Here is a 22,056-nt window from a genome sequence, read left to right as displayed (position 1 = left end):
ACAGCAGGAACTAAATCCAATGGTAGAGAAATGACACCCCTTATGGAAGGGGGTAATGCATATGACCAGTCCTGTACCCGGTGGGAAGAGTAATTCCTCCACCTAAGTAAGGGAGTAATGCATACGGTAAACACTGCAACCATTGATAATGACATAACGCCACCTATGAAAGAGGCTAATGTTTACGGCCAGTATTGTACCCAGTGGAACTGCAATTCCGCCCCCTACAGAAGGGGGAGCGTCTATGGCTGGCACTGATACAAGTACTAGTGCAGTTAGTCCCCTATGGAAGGAGGAAATATATAAAGTAAGTACTGTATCCAGTATTGGTGCAAATGCCGCCTAAGGAAGGGGGTAATGCATACAATCAGTATTGCTGGTTAGCATGGAGGCCATCTCGGAAGATTGAACTGGATTCATATCAGAGTCCGAATAACTGATCCCCCTTCCCTTTCAGAGCCAACTCCTTCAGGAAGGGAGGGTTCTGAATGTGACTTTAGGGGGGGGAAGGGTGGAGGTGACAGAGGAGAAATATGTCCTGCTCTGTCCGGTTTGTGCGCAGTTCTACCTCTCAGCATCTAGCCATGACGGTTGCAGGCTGCGCCGGAGGTGATATAACAATCAAACCACCCAAGGGGTGGAATATGAACTACTACAGGTCCACTCACCGGATTGTGCAGGTGGTGCTTAATCAACCAAAGACCCAGGAGGGTGATGGGATCCATCAGATCTGCTCCCCTGGATTTGCACAGGTGGAGTATCATCAACCAAACGGCCCCGAAGGGCGGATTGGGAATCCTTTAGATCTGCTCCGCTGGATTTGTGCAGGTGGAGTATTATCAACCAAACGGCCCCGGAGGGTGGGTTTGGGAATCATTAGATCTGCTCCCCTGGATTTGCGCAGGTGGAGTATCATCAACCAAACGGCCCCGAAGGGCGGATTGGGAATCCTTTAGATATGATCCCCTGGATTTGTGCAGGTGGAGTATTATCAACCAAATGGCCCCGGAGGGTGGTTTTGGGAATCCTTAGATGTGTTCCCCTGGATTTGTGCAGGTGGAGTATTATCAACCAAATGGCCCCGGAGGGCGGATTGGGAACTTCCAGAGGTCTTATATTGCCTTGCGCAGGTGGTGCTTTATCAACCAAACGACCCCGGAGGGTGGATTGGGAACTTGAAGCAGTTTTCCGTTGGATTGCGCAGGCGGTGACATCTCAACCATACGACCCAGAAGGGTGGTTTGGGAATCCTCCAGATTTTCTCCACTGGATTTGTGCAAGTGGAGAGTAATCAACCAAACGGCCCCGGAGGGCAGATTGGGAACTGTGAGCGATCCTCCACTGTCTGGGATCGGACATAGGCCCAGTCTGGTACCTCACAATTAGGGTGGTCCTGCGGTGATGTGGGCTGAGGGGGCAGGCTACCTGTAATGCCCCCGCCTACTAGATAAGAGGGAGGAAGGGGTTGAGTTCTTTAAAATCAAGGAATTTGGTCTGCAGGGAGGAAACATCGGATAATCCGATGCTGGCTGCAAGAGTGGCTTATCATGAAGGGTTAACCCAGTTGTGAGAACCGGGGGTGGAGCTCAGCGCAGTCCTGAGGAAGGGGGGCAGCAAGGCGGGAAGAGTTTGCGCCTGAGGGACGAACCCGCCCCCTCCATACCTGGAATGAAAGTTGCGGCCTTGTAGGCCGCGAAGCCGGGACCTAAAGTTCTACGGCCAAGCGGGAATACTGCTGGTCGGTTAACAGAGGGACTCTGGTGTGCGGGATGTGCCCGCTCGCGTCCACCGGCTGCGGGAGCCCACCCCATGGGCCGCAAGAAAAGGTGCGGGCTGAGCACAGGTAGGCCCAAAGTGAAACCAAGGCCTGAATTTTCGCCGCCAGGCCGAATGATTAGCCGGCTGGGGATCGGAGGACCCGTAGCGGCGCTCTGAGGAGCCCTGGTTGCATACTACTGATAGGGGAACTCTGGACCCCTTTGCCCTGATTAGAACGAGGTGACCGAGGAGGGGAGGTGGGGGGAGGGGGTAAGGATGAGATACTTACCCAATCCGGACTACTCACCCCCATCTTGATCCTCTTCTCTTCACCCCTTCTCAGAGTACCAGCAGGGTCACCTCTTCAGCAGCTGGCACCCGAAGTGGTAGGAGACTGGAATGGCGGGGGTCTCGCCGGATTCAGGTGACGCTTTGGCTGGCGGGAAGCAGGGGAGCTAGGCTGCCCTGGTCCACTTTTGCTTCTTTGGGAGGGCGAGCGGTGAGGGGATCCGACACCGGCCTTGCTCCCGGGGTAGACAGGGGAATAGGCCCCTCTGTTTCCCCTCCCTAAAAGGGAAAAAGATAAAACAAGAAAAAAAAATAAGAAAAGGAAGCCGCCCTGCTAAAGCAGGGAGGTCTGCCTCCTACGACACTAAGCTAAAAACTGATATGCTCGCTCCAGGCTGGAGGGGGTATAGCCGGCAGGGGAGGAGTCATCACTTTTCAGCCTAACGTCGCCTCCTAGTGGCAGCAAGCAGCTATACCCACGGTCCTGTGTCCCCCCAATCATACGAGCGAGAAAAAACATTCAATTATAATTATTATATGCTCCAAAATGACAAAATATCAAGAAGCAACAGAACAGGAATCTTTACAGTAAAAATGTAGCAAGGACCACACGTAGTACACTTAGAACATTTAAAGGGGTTGCCAGGACTAGAAAAAAGGGTCTGATGTTTTTCTGAAAACAGCTCCACATCTGTCCGTGGGCTGTGTCTGGTACTACAGTTGAGCTCCAATCATCTAAATGAGAATGAGCTGTAACACTAGACACAGCCCATGAACACACATGGCACTTTTTCTGGAAAAACATCTGACCCTTTTATCTAGACATGGACAACCCATTTAATGAAGGAAGTTTGACCAACCTGACATGCAGATCGAAGGAACGCCGTCAGTCGCTGTGAGTCCACTTTGCTTACAGCCTCTGTGCCTTGTACAGAATCGTTTTTGTGGCCTAAAAGTTGTACAGAAAATGATAAAACTTAATTGCCTCTCTGCTCTAAGAAGCCAGTGATTGCCTGGAAAGTACTACTTTATATAAGTTATGGTATTTTACAAGGAGCAAGCAAACAAGGTGGTTGTAACCTTTTCATCCATGCAATAGGTCAATGACACATGCCATAGACATAGGATCAATGGGCCACACCACCGAAAGTCCCAATATCCTCATGAAGTCGAAAGGTAGCGGTTCACATTTAAAAAAAACTTCTGACCCATTTTGATCAATGGGGGTCCAAGAGTAGAGCTCCTGGCCGATCCTTAGAATTTAGGAGCTGAAGGAATAATTTGAATGCCATGCAACTTCAGCTCAGTGATTGCCTTTCTCCAGCTCTCCTGGGTGAGGCAGGGTTGTGCACTATATATGTTCTCTAGGAGGAGGATAAAAAAAAACTGGGTCTAGACTACACCACTGCACATCACTATGACAAGTCCAAAGTTTTCAAAACTTCAGTTACCCTTTGCATCTCAGGTTCTGGAATAAGCAGCTGTGATGGTGCAGGGAATCAATCAGAAAAACACAGAGTGCTGTCTATAGTTTCTAAATTGATTTCTTTGACAAAAGTATTATTATCATTATTATTAATCCCTTACGGACAGGACAACTTTCAGTCTTTGGTTTTTACTCCCTGCCTTCCAGGGCCATAGTCTTTTTATTTTTCCATTCACATAGCCGTGAGGGCTTGATATTTGTGGGACAAGTTGTACTCTCTAATGGCATCATTTTATTTCCAGCAATTTTTTCCAGCATAAGAGGTTGGAAAAAAATAACAAATTGGGTTAAATTGGGGAACAAATGCAACTCCCTATGAGATAAAACTGACCTGTTACCAAAGTGGGGGGGGGGGGGGTGTCAGTGCGTCTTATGGGGCAAATACTTAGTGCTTCCATTATGGAAGCATTCATTAGTACAGGAGGACTGGGAAGCAGTGAATGCAGCGCTCCCCGGGCACTGTACTCACCGCTTTCTGGTCTTCCTCGGCCGCTCGCTGTGTTGTGACTGAGCACAGCGTGAAGACATCAACGCTCTGTGACCGCACTCTGTGCGCATCGGGTCACAGCACAGTGTGCGACAGGAAGAAGAAGGGAACTGGATGACAGGAGCGGCAGCGGCGTCCAGAGCAGAAGCAAGTGAATTTTTTTATCTTATCTGAGAATGGGGGTCATTCACATGGAGGTCTGATTGGGGGACTTATTGAGGTCTAATCTGAGGTCCGATTAGGGGTCATTCACATGGAGGTCTGATCTGAGATCTGACTGTGGGACTTATTAATATGGAGGTCTTTTCTGAGGTCTGATTAACATTGGGGGTCTAAGCTGAGGTCTGATGAAATATATATTTTTCCTCTTTTCCTTCTCTAAAAATGTGCGTCTTCTGGGCAGGTGCATCTTATAGGGCGAAAATACGGTAATAAAATGTTTTTCTTTTTCTTTGTATTGCCATATTCTAACCCCCATAACTTTTTTATATTTACGTCTACAGAGCTAATTAATGGCAAATTTTTTGCAAGGCGATCTGTAGTTTTTATTGATACAATTTTGGAGTGTGTATGACTTTTTCATCACTTTTTATTCTCTTCAGAGGTGAAGCGACGAAGGAGTGGCAAATTGGCCATTTTGATTATTTTTTTTCCCGCTGTGATGTTATTTTTACGGGATAAATATGTATATATTTTAATAGTACAGGTATTTTGGGACATGATAGTGCAAATTATATTTTTTTTTATTGTTTAATTTTATTATGGGGAAAGGGAGTTATTTGAATATTTAAAAAAAAATTTAAACTTTTTTTTTACACGTTTTTAGTCCCCCTAAGGGTCTTAATTATACAATCATTAAATCGATTGTCCCATACACTAAACAATTACCATTGCAGCTTATGGGAGTTGCGTTATGTTCCTATGGAGCTTTGCCACAGGCTATGGTAGCCTTGGATCCTTAAGAGGGATCAAGGCTACCAAACGGCAGGGGAGCGGTTTGGGCCCTGGGAACGCAAAGCTCCGTGGAAAGCCACCTCAGATGCTGTGGTCAGGATTAACTATGACATCTGAAGGGTTAAATGTCTGTGATCCGCTTTATGACCAACTACGGATATTCGCCCCGGGTGTCTGATGCTTAAAAACACGGACTTCTGCCATAAATGTACACTGGATGTCCTGAAGGGGTTAAATCACCTCCACAGACAACAGCGCCCTCTCCTGGATGCTGAGTCCACTTTTCTTCAAGATCTATTTCTTCAGTTTGAATATCTCTTTCAACAGCATCTTCATTGCACTGCACATAAGCCTGAAATAACAAGGGGAGGACATTTTCATTATAAACAGGAGCTTTTCCTGGTGTTTAGTGCACATGACCGTAGCATAATCTTCAACATATTTGATAATGTGCTTCTTCAAATCTAAGATGCCGGTGATCTATGCTGCAGTGGAGTGGAGCCAGAACTTCTTTCTCTGTGTACGTGGTTCCTCTATTCGGAACAGGACCACCTGCAGGGAACCTATTCATTATAACAGGATAAATACCGCGGGAACCTGGGAGATAAATTACTCTGTCTCCGTTTCTAAAGTTTCTACTTGCGATGCATCATGGACCAAAGGAGGTTTTTGCTGCTGATACAAACACTTTTCCCCAAAATAATGAGCACTCCAATAAAATAAAAAAATCATTGGCATCATCGGCCCACATGTAGTTTTATTTAATAGCAAAGGCTACAATCACAGAGATTACAATAATGATGTAAACTTCCGAAAGAAGGGTCTGACATGCACACAGCAAATTGACCAGCCCAAAGTATGTCAAAAAGACATCTACCAAGTTAACAGAACCCTGTAGCAGCAAGAAATATTAAAATATAAAAAACAACCTTTACACAACTGTTAAATCAGCCCCCCCCCCCCCCCCCATGGTTTGCCACCCATCTATATTTTCCTAGAGCGATGACGTGCCATGGCCGCAGCAATCAATTACTGGCCTCAGCAGTCGCAGCAGAAAAATTAACTAAGACCAAGGACCTCCAGAGTATCGGTGGAGCAGTAGGGTTTTAATAGGCGAGTACTGTTTGTTTTGTGTATTTTATAGCATTACCTGCCACTGGTTTAAACTCTCTGACAACCCCTTTAAGTATGTCTAATATGGAGTTGCCAAATTTATTGAAGACATTTTAATAAGGCTACTTTCACACTGGCGTTTTGGCTTTCCGTTTCCGAGATCCGTCATGGGCTCTCACAAGCGGTCCAAAACGGATCAGTTTTGCCCTAATGCATTCTGAATGGAAAAGGATCCGCTCAGAATGCATCAGTTTGCTGCCGATCAGTCTCCATTCCCCTCTGGAGGCGGACACCAAAACACTGCCTGCAGCGTTTTGCTGTCCGACTGACGAAGCAGAGCCAAATGGATCCATCCTGTCATTTACAGTACCAGAGGTCCGCATGACCACTTTCTGCTTTGCAATGCCATAGACAATCTGCAGCACAGTCTGGGCAATGGGAACAAGGGTGCCATTGAAGTAAAAGGACAGCATGAGCTATCCATTGACATGTTTTGCTTTACATGAAGGAGCATTAGGAGGTTTAGCAGGTAAAACTGCGCTCTAAACGAGGTTCCCATTCCCTTTGGGAAGGTAAAGACTAAAGTCTTTACATTGGCATATGAAGTCATAGGCATGATGATAGATACAGACTGATAGATAGATAAGATAATCCAATGCATACCTGCTTTGTATTGGTCTTCCCGAAATTCCGGATGTACATTTCATACTCTTTTACAGGAGGAAGGTCCAATAAAGAAAAAGTAGAGGAAAAATCTAAGTCGATGAGTCGTAGGATTTCCAAACTGCGCTTTCTTAAATGAAATAATAGAAATATATTTAATGTAAAGTCAGACATGAGATTAAGCTACAGGAGAAGTAACACAAAACTGGGAAATTGTCTATTGTGTACATGACTAGAAACTGGCCATCAAGTGTGAACTACAGGCGAAACTCCAAAAATTTGAATATCATGCAAAAGTTAATTTATCTCAGTAATGCAAATTAAAAGAAATTGCATTAATGCAGCTTAAAGGGGTCCTGCAGTTTGTTTAAACTGATGATCTATCCTCTGGATAGATCATCAGCATCTGATCGGCGGGGGTGCGAGACTTGAACGGAGCTTAGCCGCGCCCAGGCCAGTTATACTAGTCGTGACGTCACTGGGCCAGAGGTAAACAGTGAGAAGGCCGCGGTGCTCCTGGAGCGTCGCTGCCTTCTCAAACAGCTGATCGGCGGGGGTCCCGGGTGTCGGACCCCTGCCGGTCAGATGCTGATGATCTATCCAGAGGATAGATCATCAGTTAAAACAAACTGTAGAACCCGTTTAAAATTAGAATTTTGTGAAAAGGTTCAATATTCTAGTCTCAAAGCGTCACACTCTAATCAGCCAATTAATCCATACCCCCTGAGCAAAGGTACCTGAGATTGTGACTTTGGGGTTTTATAAGCTATAAGCCATAATCATCCAAATTATAACAAATAAAGGCTTGAAATATCTCACTTTGCATGTAATGAGTCTCATATGTTAGTTTCATCTTTTAGGTTGCATTACTGAAATAAATGAACTTTTGCACAATATTCTAATTTTTCGAGTTTCACCTGTAGAAAATTGATTATTATGCACAGTTTGGTACTATATTTGCTTTTGTACATAACTGGGGTTACACTCTGGAAACCACATGCCTGCCACCAGTTTGCACTGCAAGGACTGGGTGTCTGCAGAGCTGCATTGTTTACACAGCATATGGACGGACTGGCAGCTGGGGGACTCCTTAAAGGGGTTGTCTCAGCTGGGGGGACTCCTTAAAGGGGTTGTCTCAGCTGGGGGGACTCCTTAAAGGGGCTCTTTCTTTAAATTGAATTTATCACGTAGAGAAAGTTAATACAAGGCACTTACTAATGTATTGTGATCATCCATATTGCTTCCTTTGATGGATATATTAATATTATATTAATCACATGATACACTGTTCGTTTCCATGATTATGACCACCCTGCAATCCAGCAGAGGTGGTCATGCTTGCACACTACAGAAAAAAAGTGCTGGACGATGCACACTCCCTTGGTCCCAGCCTCCAGAGAGGCTGGCGCTTTTTCCTATAGTGTGCAAGCACGACCACCGCTGTTGGATTACAGGGTGGTCGTAACCATGGAAACGAGCAGTGTATTAATGTGCTGGAAAAATGAATCCAGGCAGCAAAGGAAGCAATATGGACAATCACAATACATTAGTAAGTGCCTTGTACTCACTTTCTCTACATGATAAATGCCATTTGCGGAAGTGAAACAACCCCTTTAACAGCAGTTCAGGAGAACCAAAAGCATGTTGTGAGCCTATTGTGCCACAGCATCCATTGCATGACAGTTTAGGTAATATTCTTACAATGTGGCCAGACCCCTGTATAGGGCTGATCTGAGGTGACAAGGTCCGATTAAGCAAGGAAATCCGTAAGATGGCAATAAAGTTAACTTAGTGACTGCCGAGTGCTCCAACTAAACAGCTTTTAAAACTATATTATGGGGGACTGTACACTGTGCGTCATTCAGGACATTTAGAAAGTGACCCGTGAGCAGACGTCTGCCATTATACTGCTCTTGTAAAATCAGAACAGAATCAGAACAGAACTATACTCTTTGCTATTTGGTTGATTGTCGCCCCAGCACTAATATTCAGGGGTTCAATAACTTTAGGAAACTAAATACTCTCATCTCGTTACTTGATTGTTATATATTTTTATTGTAACACATGTCATGACATTAAGGGTCCATTCACACGTCCGTTTTTTTCTTTCCTGATCTGTTCCGTTTTTTCAGGAACAGATCAGGACCAGATCTGGACCCATTCATTTTCAATGGGTCCTGGAAAAAATCGGACAGCACAATGTGTGCTGTCCGTTTCTGTTGTTCCGTTCCGCATGTCCGAAAAAATATAAAACATGTCCTATTCTTTTCCGCAAAAATCGGATCCTGGACCAATACAAAGTCAATGGATCCGCAAAAAACGGAAGACATTCGTATGTCATTACGTATGTCATCCGTTTTATGCGGATTCCGTTCCTGGAAATTAGGCTTCCTCCCCAGTATTATGTGACCAGTGCAGCCCCCCTCCCTCTATATTCATTGGTGGCCAGTGCGGCAGTGCGGATTCCCAGTAAAGTTTTCTACAGATCTGATTTTTCACTTCGTGAAAAACTCAGATCCGACAGTATATTCTAACACAGAGGCGTTCCCATGGTGATGGGGACGCTTCTAGTTAGTATATACTGAGAACGATGTACATAACTGCCCCCTGCTGCCTGGCAACACCCGATCTCTTACAGGGGGCTGTGATCTGCACAATTAACCCCTCAGGTGCTGCGCCTGAGGGGTTAATTGTGCATATCATAGCCCCCTATAAGAGATCAGGGGCTGCCAGGCAGCAGGGGGCAGACCCCCCTCCCTCCCCAGTATTAAATGTGCCCAGTGCGGTCTCACCTCTCCCCCCCCCCCCCCCCCCCTCCATCATTGGTGGCCAGTGCGGATTCCCAGTATTAATAAATGTGCCCAGTGCGGTCTCACCTCTCCCCCCCCCCCCCCCCCCATCATTGGTGGCCAGTGCGGATTCCCAGTATTAATAAATGTGCCCAGTGCGGTCTCACCTCCCCCCCCCCCCCCCCCATCATTGGTGGCCAGTGCGGATTCCCAGTATTAATAAATGTGCCCAGTGCGGTCTCACCTCTCCCCCCCCCATCATTGGTGGCCAGTGCGGATTCCCAGTATTAATAAATGTGCCCAGTGCGGTCTCACCTCTCCCCCCCCCCCCCCATCATTGGTGGCAGCGGAGAGTACCGATCGGAGTCCCAGTTTAAATCGCTGGGGCTCCGATCGGTTACCATGGCAGCCAAGACGCTATTGCAGTCTTGGCTGCCATGGTTACTTAGCAATAAATACAAGCATTATACTTACCTGCGACTGCGAGCTGCGATGTGTGTCCGGCCGGGAGCTACTCCTACTTGTAAGTGACAGGTCTGTGCTAAAAGCAATGCGCCGCACAGACCTTTCACTTACAAGTAGGAGGAGCTCCCGGCCGGTCAGACATCGCAGCTCGCAGTCGCAGGTAAGTATAATGCTTGTATTTATTGCTAAGTAACCATGGCAGCCAAGACTGCAATAGCGTCTTGGCTGCCATGGTAACCGATCGGAGCCCCAGCGATTTAAACTGGGACTCCGATCGGTACTCTCCGCTGACACCAATGATGGGGGGGGGGGGAAGAGGTGAGACCGCACTGGGCACATTTATTAATACTGGGAATCCGCACTGCCACCAATGATGGGGGGGGGGGGGGAGGTGAGACCGCACTGGGCACATTTATTAATACTGGGAATCCGCACTGCCACCAATGATGGGGGGGGGGGGGGGGGGGAGAGGTGAGACCGCACTAGTCACATTTAATACAGGGGAGGGAGGGGGTCTGCCCCCTCCTGCCTGGCAGCATCTGATCTCTCACAGGGGGCTATGATTCGCACAATAATTGTGCGGATCACAGCCCCCTGTAAGAGATCGGGTGCTGCCAGGCAGCAGGGGGCAGTCATGTACACCGTTCTCAGTATATTCTCACTAGAAGCGTCCCCATCACCATGGGAACGCCTCTGTGTTAGAATATACTGTCGGATTTGAGTTTTCACATGTTTCCGTTTTTTTGCGGATCCGCAAAAAACGGATGACATACGGAAACATTTTCAGGAACAACGGATCCACAAAAAACGGACCGAAAATCGGGATGTAGAAAAATACGGACGTGTGAATGTAGCCTAATGATATGTATACCATTCTGATTTATGTTTACGATATTGATTTAAACTATCATTTTATTGTATTACAAATTTGTTCTTTGAACCTGAAAAATTTGAATAAAAAAAGAATTTAAACAGAACAGAACTATACTCAGTGCACCCCCTAAATCTTCTTTACTGTAGGATTACAGGCACCAAGAGCACCCTAATTATTTGTTTTTTTAATATAATAGTCATCAATACATACTTCTGTTTGTCTGAGATTTGGCCGGTAACTTGGCGTTGTTTTGCAGATCCAAAATCTATGAATACTCCTCGCTGAACACTCTTTCTTGGAGTGGAATTTGGCCCTAAAAATACAAATTAAGTCTTTAATACAACAGTAAAAAAAAAAAGGATTAATGGGGTCATTTACCAAAATGGTGTAAAGCAGAACTGCCTCAGTTGCCCATAGCAACCAATCAGATTCCACCTTTCATTTCTGACAGCTCCTTTGGAAAATGAAAGGTGGACTCTCATTGGTTGTCTATGGGGAACTAATCCAGTTCCAATTTACACCAGTTTGATAAATGACACCATAATTATTAATATCTTTAATAGTAAAAAAAAGTATCAAGGGGGATATTTATCAAGACAGGCGTTTTCCAAGCAGGAGGTGCCAAAGTTATGTAGAGGAAAAGGCTTCTACAAAAGTTTGGTGCTTTCCTCCTGCAGGCCTTGTGACAGACTAAGGGTCCATTCACACGTCCGCAAAATGGGTCCGCATCCGTTCCACAATTTTGCAGAACAGGTTCGGACCCATTCATTTTCAATGGGGCCGGAATGTGATGTTCGCATCCGCACTTCTGGATCCGCAAAAAAATAGAACAAGTCCTATTCTTGTCCGCAGTTGCGGACAACAAAAGGCATTTTCTATGAGAGTGTCGGTGATGTGCGGTCCGCAAAATGCGGAACGCACATTGAAGATGTCCGTGTTTTGCGGATCCGCAAAACACATACGGACGTGTGAAAGGACCCTTAAATGTACACCAGCTCCCTTGATGGCATAGATATACGTTTTTTCCACACCAAAAAATGGTGTGGAAAATGATAAATCAGCCAGGCCTGCCAGCTTCCTCACCCACACCAACACCCCCTTTTCTCGGCACTCTGTAAAATTGGTGTGAGCGGGGGAAAGTCGCAGATTTTGCTGCAAAACATGCTATGTGACAAAATCTGCAACTTATATGCCAAAATGTGGCGTATATTACTTAATAAATCTCCCCCCCAAGTCTTTAGTACAATAGTAAAAAAAAAAAACAATAGTAAAATATTGGCACAACACAGATTTATCAAAACAACCTCATAAGTAATCAGGTTAGTCGTACAAGTCGAGGTATAAAAGTAAGAAACACAACCACAACTGTAATTACTAAAACATTGTACATGTTAAAGGGGTTCTCCGGGAATGATTTAAAATGGCCGCAATGTAAGCAGGACTGGTTGCTACCACTTGCAGAGCTGCCTAGGGGGTGAGGGGGCATGGCCTCACTACACATTGGCGAGTGCTCCTGACAGGCTGCTCAGCCATGATGATTCTAGGACAGGTTGCTTGCGGCCATTTTAATTCATTCCCAGGGAGCCTCTTTAAGTGCACATTGGAGAAATTAAATACATCCAAAACCAAACTAAAAATGTGCGTTTAAATTTTCTTCCCAGCCAAAAACAACTCAAGTAACTAACCACCGCTATGAAAACACGGCCCAAAACTGCACCAATTTAAATGACCCCACAAAACAGATCAGTCAGAAACCGGTTATTCATTCTGCATTATTCAGCTCTGAGGACAATGAAAGACATAAAAGGAGAAAACAAAACTGGAAATGATATGGAACTGAACTGGTACCAGCTCTTCTATTTACTGGCCAACCGTACGGCCAGAAAATAATGAGAGTAAGGGCTAATTCACATGACCGCAAAACACGAATACCGGCCCGTGTGCGTTCTGCATTTTGCGGACCACACATGGCCTGCACCATGATAAAAAAATGCCTATTCTTGGCCGCAATTTCGGACAAGAAGAGGACATGCTCTATCGTTTTTGCGGGGCAGTGGAACAGAACTACGGATGTGCTGTCCGCAACTTTTGTGGTCCCATTGAAATGAATGGGTCCGCACCCGTTCCGCCAAATTGCGGAACGGATGCAGACCTATTCATACAGTCGTGTGAATGAGCCCTAAGTATGAACTGCGCAAGTGGCAACAGGTCCTGGTAAAGTATCATGCTACATCCTGATGCCAGGCGGTTCACGCACTTATTATGGCAATGCTGTAGCTTTCGAGCACAAACATTGAGCCACGTCTAGTGCTTATTCCAAGTGAAGACTATGTTACAGAGTGTTGGGCTTTACTAATATTATGGCATTTCAGACAAAACCGTTTCATAAATGAGCCCATGAGAAGATCCCCTCTGCCCTGCTCAACTGAGCGGTGTCTCCCAATCAGTGTATGGTGAGACACCTGTCAATCAAGCCCAGCAAGCAGTCATAAACCATGCTCATCTTCCCATTTCCGTCTCATCTTTAACTCACTCGAGACCCAGGTTTTTGGTGTCCACACAACATTTTCATCATTTGAAAACACGACATGCAAAGGGTACATTTATATTACTTTTGTATTTTATGTGGCATAAATTGAGCTATGGTATCTAATTTTTATTTACAAAAAAAATTGTGAAAAAGGGTAGTAAAAAATTTAAATTTTCTTTTTTTTAAATTTGTAATTGAATAGAGTACATTTGACAAAATAAATTCAAACAAAAAAAAAATTCTTCTTGCTCTCCGATGTGTAATTTATTTAAAAGTCAGCACTGTCTAAGGCCGAACGCACACGGCCGTGTTCCGCGGCCGAGAGCGGTCCGTGGTATGCCGGGCTGGATTCCTGTTCAGAGCAGGAGCGCACGGCGTCATTAGTTGCTATGACGCCGTGCGCTTCATGCCGCCGCTGCACTACAGTAATACAGTCGTATACAGTCGTATAGGAACCAATGACGCCGTGCGCTCCTGCTCTGAACAGGAATCCAGCCCGGCATACCACGGACCGCTCTCGGCCGCGGAACACGGCCGTGTGCATTCGGCCTAATACATGAGAACAAAAGGGTCCCAATTTTACTCCTGACATAAGCTGGTATTACAGGCCCACAGTCAGCCTTAGGCTTGGCACTTTTTGTGACAGAGATGAACATTTCAACTCCCTTCAGTAGAATCAGACTGACAAAGTGTTTCCCCGATCTCTTTAATGGCAAAGTGATATACAGCGATGTTTGCCATTAAACTGGTGGACGTATAAATATGTCGTACCATAATGGTGCATCGTAAATCATATGGTGGAAGGGGTAAAACATAGCTTAGGGTAATGACAGAGCCAGTCAGGATTTCAGGCAGCATTGTTAAAGCTGGTCTTAATTAGACCTCCAAGTTCTCCGCTGGTGCTCCAAATCAAGGTACCCCCAAGGGGTTAATATCCACGCGTGGCTAAGAGACTAGACGCTGACACATAGCTGGTCAAGGTAATCTCTACGTTTATTACAATAGGTAAGGCAGTTATACACCCTCAGGGAGGCGCTCCTTCCTAAAGCACATGCCATGATTTCATTGGCTTAAGAAGGAAGAGGAGATAAGATAACACTTGGCTCCTGCGCAGTATGCTCTAGCTCATAAACTTTGGAATGTGGGGGGAAGTTCGGGGCCGCTCTCCACAAATGCGGAAGCGGAGAGCACATAGTGCTTCACGTCCGGGCCCATAGAGAATGAATGGGTCCGCATCCGTTCCGCAAAGTTGCGGAACGGGTGCGGACCCTTTTGCGGACGTGTGAATGGGGCCTTACAGCATGAAACTGATGACAGGATCCCTTTAAAAGGTTTTCATATGATAAAGATGCTTTGAGTTTAGCTAATTTATTCAGTAAATAGGGATAACAGAAAGTCTATGCAGAGCAAATACAAATGAAGATGTAGAATGGATTCATATCTAAGGAGATTTCACAAGATTAGCGAATTAAACCACTGTTCCCTAGAACCAAGGAGCCGAGGCCCCACTTTCCCTGAACAGCACAGCTCCTGAGAAAGGACAGGTTGTGAATGACACTATGCAGGAAAACAACACGAGGCGCACAGTGTACTCTACTACAGCTGGGGCCACTTCCTTCTTGTGTCAGAAGGCCTACAAATAAAGCTCCTATTACCTGCAATTTATGGCATACCCTAATAAGTAGTCAAAATTTCTACTCAAGGGAAGCCCATTTAGGGTAAAATCTGTAGCACGTACGTGTATTTCTGCAGTCCCCATTCAGATGTCTTGAACACGTCACCTAAAAAACGCCTCCCAAACCACCAGGATTACCTTAAAGTAGCCAGCAGTATGTTCCTATAGATCCTTTTCTTCCCCCGGCCAGATGCACCAAAATTTTGAAAAACGAACTTAAATCCTCTGCACGTGCTATGTAACAGCAGAGTTTGAAGTCAAGGGGGCAGCGGCCTCCTCACTTCAAGTCAGGATAACCACGCCCCCTTTCCCTGCCCCTTCGCCTCTGATTGACAGCCGATAGCTTTCGGCTGTTCAGCAAAGCCGGCCGAGTGTGAGTGTGCGTCAGATGTTCACGTGCGCGGCTGTCAATCAGAGGTGAAGGGGCAGGAGGGGGCGTGGTTATCCTGACTTGAAGCGAGGAGGCCGCTGCCCCCTTGACTTCAAACTCTGCTGTTACATGCGTGCAGGGGATTAAAGTTTGTTTTTCAAGATTTTGGTGCATCTGGCTGGAGGAAGAAAAGGATCATTAGGAACATACTTCTGGCTACTTTAAGGTAATGCTGGTGGTTTGGGAGGCATTTTTTAGGTGACAGGTTCCCTTTAAAGTGAACTTCCAATGGCATATTCATGAATTATACAGTGAATCTTTAACATACAATATTAATTTGTTCCGAGAAGGCTATCGTATGTTGGAACCATAACTGTATTCCAGCATACTCATTTTGAGCTAAAATCATTTTTTCAATTAGTCTTAATTAAAATTTTGAGCCCCTTCCTCCATACAGCCTTGAGATTCTCTAGTAGCAGGCTCTATGTTTTTACTGAGTTCTGTCAGGCAGCTCAGCTGACGGCTCCTTATCTCTGATCTCAGACCTTACAAACACTCATTTTAGCTCAATTCTTTCCTTACTGATAAGAATGTGGCTTAAATACCATAAGTGTTTTTGAGCAATTAGTAATTTAGAGATGAGGGTTATTAGATGACCGGCATAAAGTGAAAGTACGATTCTCACAGCTAGGCAGATGTTAACCCTTTATGACAAAGCTGCTGAATATTCTTAATAAAGACCAATTTTAAAAAATGCACACCGTAAAGCACACTAGGTTCCAACTATACTGCAATTAAACACACTCCAATTGGCTGAATATTCCAGCCAATCTGCTGGACAATGAGCACCGCCACCTCCTGCTGCTGCCTGGAAGGATCGTAAGAGGGAACTAACAAAAAGGTAAAGAAACATAAAAAGACTGAAAACCTTCAGGGCTTGGTCTACCATCCTGATCATCATATGCTTTGTGTCTGTGTGCAGCTGGGGCCGTAGCTATGCTTTCATTCTCCAAGAACATGGCCTTCTGAATCTCCTCTACTTCTGCATTCCTGGAGACTGCTTTAGGTTCTGGTGTTCTGTCTGTAGTCCGGTCTTCTTCTCTCTCATCTTCAAAATCATCATCATAATCCTACCAAAAAATAGAAACATTAAAACACAATGTTTATTGGACATACGTACAAGCATGCATACATGGGTAATAGTTCGCACACTTAAACGTACTTTTTTTTTTTTTTTTTTACTTTTGGCTTTTATCACATTTTAGAGTAACAAAAACATCAAAATCTATCAAAAGTCGGGTTACTTACTTCAAAATCTTCTTCATAGTTTGTAGAATCCTCATTTGCAGCATCAGTGTTATTTATATTTTCTTCTATTTCCTTTAAATACAATTATAATAATTTGAACCCTTGAAACTAAATAAATAAATCTTAGCATGATATCATTTCATATAGGACTAATAATAGGACAGTAATAATCCTCCAGTCAGTAGAGATCCATGACCTGGAACCCCTGCAGAGTGCTAGAATGATGGAGCCCCATTGCTCCTCTGGGATCTTTAGGGTTTGTCACCTTTTTCACATAATTGCTGCCATAGCAATCAATGAGGCTGTAATGAGCAGGCATGGCATCATCAGAGCAGACATCTGGACATCCCACATCTGAACGCCCTTTGTACTGTATTTAGTAATTAATTAGGGGTCCAGTGATCATACCTGCCTCCATGACATACAGAATATTGTTAACACCAGAGTGCATGGTCCCATAAAGCACAGATGATGAGCTGTACTCTGCTTCCACCGAGGTTCGCCTAAACTCAACCTGCATGTTTACTGCAATGGGGAGAGGGGAATAAGCTGCTGTTAAATCCCTCTTGTGGCTGCTTTTCGTCTATGGGAACCCCAACATGCCCGATCACTCTTTCCCTTAAATCTGCCGTTGTGGGACAATAAGGTCATAGTAATGGATTGCCTGATCCTGCTTAGGGCACTGCATGCATCATGCACAGCATGCAAATTAACAGGCTAATGGCACAGGTACCATCAGTGTACACTGTGCAGACCAGAAGGGGTTAATACTGTAAGAACCACTGGTCCAGGTGCCTCTTGTCAGCACCTGGACCAGTGGCACTTAGTTACATCCATACTTGCCCCCACGAAAACTGCGATTAAAGAGAAGGAAATGGGGGGGGGGGCGTAAACATATGGCGGTTTTGCAAAGTGGCCCTGTGCAGCCTGTTATATATTTACGTGGAACAGTCAGGACGGCATTAATGCGCCCATTTTGATCAGATTAATGTTAGGTGAACAGGCTGATTTTAGCAACACCAACTGCCCATCTAACATGTATGGGGCTGTCCAGATAACCCTCAGGTGGCAGAAGTGAGATCTTTCATTCTAAGTGTGCATTCACACGACCTCAATTCTGGGTCTGCATCCGTTATGCAATTTTGCAGAACAGGTGCGGACCCATTCATTTCATCCGTTGTTTCGTTCCAGGGCCCTGCAAAAAATAGAGAGCATGTCCTATTCTGGTCGTGTGAATGCACCCTTACAGAGATAAGCCACCTATAGAGCAATCTAGAAGCAGCTTTCTCTCCCTATTCAGAACACATGAAAGAGTATGCATGTGTATGGGGGTGTTGGGAGGAATCGCTGCTAGTGAAACGTGCATTTGGATGACAGTTATATAATGTGCATGGCCACCTTTACTTACAAACGGATGCTTATAATAGGGACCAGGTAAAACGGAATATGCCGAGCGGCTCATGAATTTTGCTATCGCCACAAAAATACATTCAAAATAGGCCACACTTTACATGTTTCCTACCGATCTATCCCCCATTACACTGTGTGGGTGTCTGAAACAGCTTCTAAGTGCGGCAGAAAGCTTTAATCTGTTCCTTATATGTTCATACTGCTGTGCGCTAGAATCCAAACCAGCGAGCACAGATAAAGCAATGCGAATAAGTGGTAGAATAAGTGTCATGGTTTGGTTTACAATTCACTTTGAAGACCAATCAAAGAAAATAGCAGTCAACACATAGTGCTTATCTGGCAAGTCTCCCTGAACTTCACAGGGCCGGGTCCACCACTGCAATTATTTCTAAAGGGCAGATGCTCCTGCTTTCAAGAAGGTTGGTAGGTGAACAACAAATTGTCATTCGGTCTCTGGCTCAGTCAAACTGACTTTTTCTCCAGACAACAGAGTTTTGTGAAAAAAAAACTTTTTCGTCATCTGCCTTTTTAAGTGAAAAAGTTGTCCGTACTTTAATGAGTAACATTATGTTTCGCCTAAAGCCACAGCATGACATACAGTCAGCAAAGGCCGGTGTTACCTTCTCATCATTGCTTTCCTGCTTTGCCAGCGATTCCTTGGAGCAGCTTTTAGGAACTGGAATGTTCTCCTATTAAAATAGAAACAAAACATTTCACATTATTATTACAGAAATCCCAGGAGGCAGTGGAATAATAGAATCCTGGCCCATAGCGCTGTTCACAACAAACTTCTCTACATCATAGTTTTAAAGAAAATGATTGGAGCCAAACTGTGAGAGCCATTATATCAGGGTGTTAGTGCGGGGTCTGTGCTGACAATTAAATGCAGAATATAGCAAGACATTACCTCTCTGTATGGCCCCATTCACACAACCGATGAGCATTATTTGCAGATTTAATCAGTTCAATGGGTTCACAAAAAATGAGGACAGCACACCGTATGCTGTGTGCTTCCGTATGTCGGTTCCATAGTCCCGTAACAAATAAAGTACATGTAATAATCTTGTCCGTTTTGTGGACAAGGACAGGCATTGTTACAATTGAGCCACAAAAAAAACGATGCAACACAGACGCCATCGTTATTTTTTTGCAGATCCGCGTTTTGCGGACCACAAAATACATATGGTCGTGTGAATGCGCCCTATAGTGAAGTATAACACCACTACTACTAAACTGGGTAATTTTCTATCACAGGACATCACATAGAAGATGACTGTTTTAAAGGGTTTCTGTCATCAGAAAAATTGTTATGTAGCTGGCTGACATTATCGATGTGCTAATGTCAGCAGAACATAACTGTATGACTTATATCTCCCTGCCTGCCGCCGTTCGCAGTAAATAATGATTTTTATAATATGCAGATGATCCTCTAGGTGCTAGTGGGGCCTTGCTGCAGCACCTAGAGGCTCCGTCCTCTCACTGTTTGGCACGCCCTTGTAAAGGCAATTGATATCCTCGGTCTCCTCTGTGCCCCGCAAATCCTGCGCTTGCGCTGTCTATTTTAGTATTAGGCGCAGGCGCAGTGAGTGAAGGACGGCAGCAGGCAAGCGTCCTTCACTCACTGCGCCTAATGCTAAAATAGACGGCGCAGGCGCAGGATTTGCGGGGCACGGAGGAGACCGAGGATATCAATCGCCTTTACAAGGGCGTGCCAAACGATGAGAGGACGGAGCCTCGAGGTGCTGCAGCAACGCCCCACTAGCACCTAGAGGCTCATTTACATATTATAAAAGTCATTATTTAGCGCGAACGGCGGCAGGCAGGGAGATATAAGTCATACAGTTATGTTCTGCTGACATTAGCACATCAATAATGTCAGCCAGCTACATAACGATTTTTCTGATGACAGAAGCCCTTTATGGGTGAGGCTGCACTATAATAGAACTTTGCCTGAAATGTTTCACCAAATTTATTTATTTTAAATGACACTGTACCTCAGAATGGTAATTCTTCTAAAAGCCCCTTTTCCTTGGCTGGAACAAGAAGCCTGAAGATCAACTGTTCCTGACTGCATTTTAGAATATGGTTTATCCTCCATTTAGGTTTGAAGAATGATTATGCATTACAAAATGGAATATAATCAGTTGCCTACAATTCCTTTAAAACAGGAAGGGGTCAAGCTGCAGGTGCTGGAAATACCACTGGTCTATCAAACACGGGAGTCGGGGGTTCGTCCTGGTGACAGGTTTCATTGGAGCACCACAGGCAAGGCTGATACCCTGTGGTGTGCTTAGTGCGGGGCCTAAGGCGATATTCACACAACCTTTTTCAGAACCAATTGAAGTCTATGGGGCTATTCACATGACCTTTTTTTTTTTTAAAAGCCAGTGAAAAGCGTCGGGCAAAAAAAAAGTCTTCTTATTTTTGTCCTTTTCATGGGTAGACAGACTCCATTAAAATCAACCAGAGCTGCGGGACATTAGTATTCCCTATTTTTCCCACTGGACGGCACTATGGGAGCCACTATTCATACTGGTGGCCATTATTCATACTGGGGGTCACTATAGAGACACAGCATCACACGGGGATTCTCTCTTTGGTATTGTTTTTATTCCTGTGTCATGCTCCTCCCCCTCGGACCCTACACTTTTCATTCCACAGTGTATCAGTTTTGTGTAGAGTGTTCCTTAAAGCTTGATAAGACTGTAGTGCTGCTTCTAGGTGCAAATTGGGTTTAAACTTCTAATCCCTCTGTATTTCCTTAAGGCCAGTTAAGAAACTGCTGAAAGAAATTAACAAACGTAAAAAGAAGGACAACTCGATGATGTATAATCACTGAATGTAAGATCCGTGACTAGTAAATCCAAAATGGTCAGATGTCTGTCCTTCTACCTTGACTATTTTAAGACATACAGAATATCAGTGAAATGGATGAATGTCTTGCGGTCCTTTACCTCATGTGCACGTGTTCTGCGGTCCTTTTTATCTCGCCGTCTTTGTTCCTTATCGTCATCATGTGAATAACCTTCCCTAGAATGTTTTTCCATTGCTCTGTCTGAATATGCTGCAGTATCTTTTGCAGACCTTTGGTCTGAATGTGTCCCCCTCTCACTTTTGCTGTGACTCCTCTTCTCTCGGTCAGAGGTCTCCCTAGGTTTCCGGTCACTACTTCTTCTTTCCCGGTCTGCCTCTTGACTATTAAACTCGCCACTTTGTTTGCGGTGTCTTAGGCTCTGATCTTCACGTTCTTCAGTCTTGAATAAAACAATCATCACATGATTAAATATTGAATGGATCAGTCCTTTACCTCAGAAATTGCCCTTCAAACCATTCCTGACCAGCGCCGTACTAGTACGGCACTGGCCGGGTCTTTACAGATGGCGCCCGCTCCTGAGCGGAGCGGGTGCCATAGCCGCGGGTGGCCTGCTGTTTCTTATAGCAGACACCCGCGGCTAATGTCCGCAACCGGCAGTAACGCCGATCGCGGACATTTAACCCCTCAGATTCTGAGCACGTGAAACACCGGAAGCGCGTGCTTCCGGTGATGCTCCGGCTCCCCATGCGGCGATCGGAGGAGCCGGAGCGTGTGTGCAGCAGCCCCTGTCTTTATGAATGACAGGAGGCTGCTGCATAGTATTTCCTATGGAGCCCTTGCCTGTAATAGGGCTTCATAGGAAACTAGGAATTTTCTCAGAGACTCCAATGCAAGCGTATTGGGGTCTATGAGAATAGCAATCAGATGATTGCATAAAAAAATGAAGTGTAAAAAAATAAAGTTATTAAAAATAAAAAAAAACATAAAAATTCTAATCGCCTCCCTTTTCCCAAAATAAAAATAAAAGAATTTAAAAAAAAATACACATCATGGGTGTCGCGATGTGCGAAA

At 44.9% G+C, this 22,056-nt stretch overlaps 1 protein-coding gene across 1 annotated transcript in view; it reads right to left on the bottom strand.

Moving 5' to 3' along the window:
• DYNC2I1 (dynein 2 intermediate chain 1) overlaps window positions 1-22,056 on the bottom strand; it is a 104,115-nt gene that overhangs the window by 62,106 nt on the left and 19,953 nt on the right. The window contains exons 5-12 of the mRNA XM_040434199.1: window positions 21,125-21,424; window positions 18,791-18,859; window positions 16,761-16,832; window positions 16,381-16,582; window positions 11,088-11,190; window positions 6,750-6,879; window positions 5,214-5,325; window positions 2,907-2,995 (exon numbers count right to left, since the gene is read on the bottom strand). Coding sequence (XP_040290133.1) covers window positions 2,907-2,995; window positions 5,214-5,325; window positions 6,750-6,879; window positions 11,088-11,190; window positions 16,381-16,582; window positions 16,761-16,832; window positions 18,791-18,859; window positions 21,125-21,424 — 1,077 coding nt within the window. The remainder of the gene's footprint in view (window positions 1-2,906; window positions 2,996-5,213; window positions 5,326-6,749; window positions 6,880-11,087; window positions 11,191-16,380; window positions 16,583-16,760; window positions 16,833-18,790; window positions 18,860-21,124; window positions 21,425-22,056) is intronic.

The sequence above is a fragment of the Bufo bufo genome, chromosome 5 (genome assembly GCF_905171765.1).
Source record: "Bufo bufo chromosome 5, aBufBuf1.1, whole genome shotgun sequence".
In the NCBI taxonomy this organism is placed as follows: domain Eukaryota; kingdom Metazoa; phylum Chordata; class Amphibia; order Anura; family Bufonidae; genus Bufo; species Bufo bufo.
Note: the sequence above shows the minus strand (reverse complement) of the source record. Positions and strands in the feature narration are given on the sequence as shown.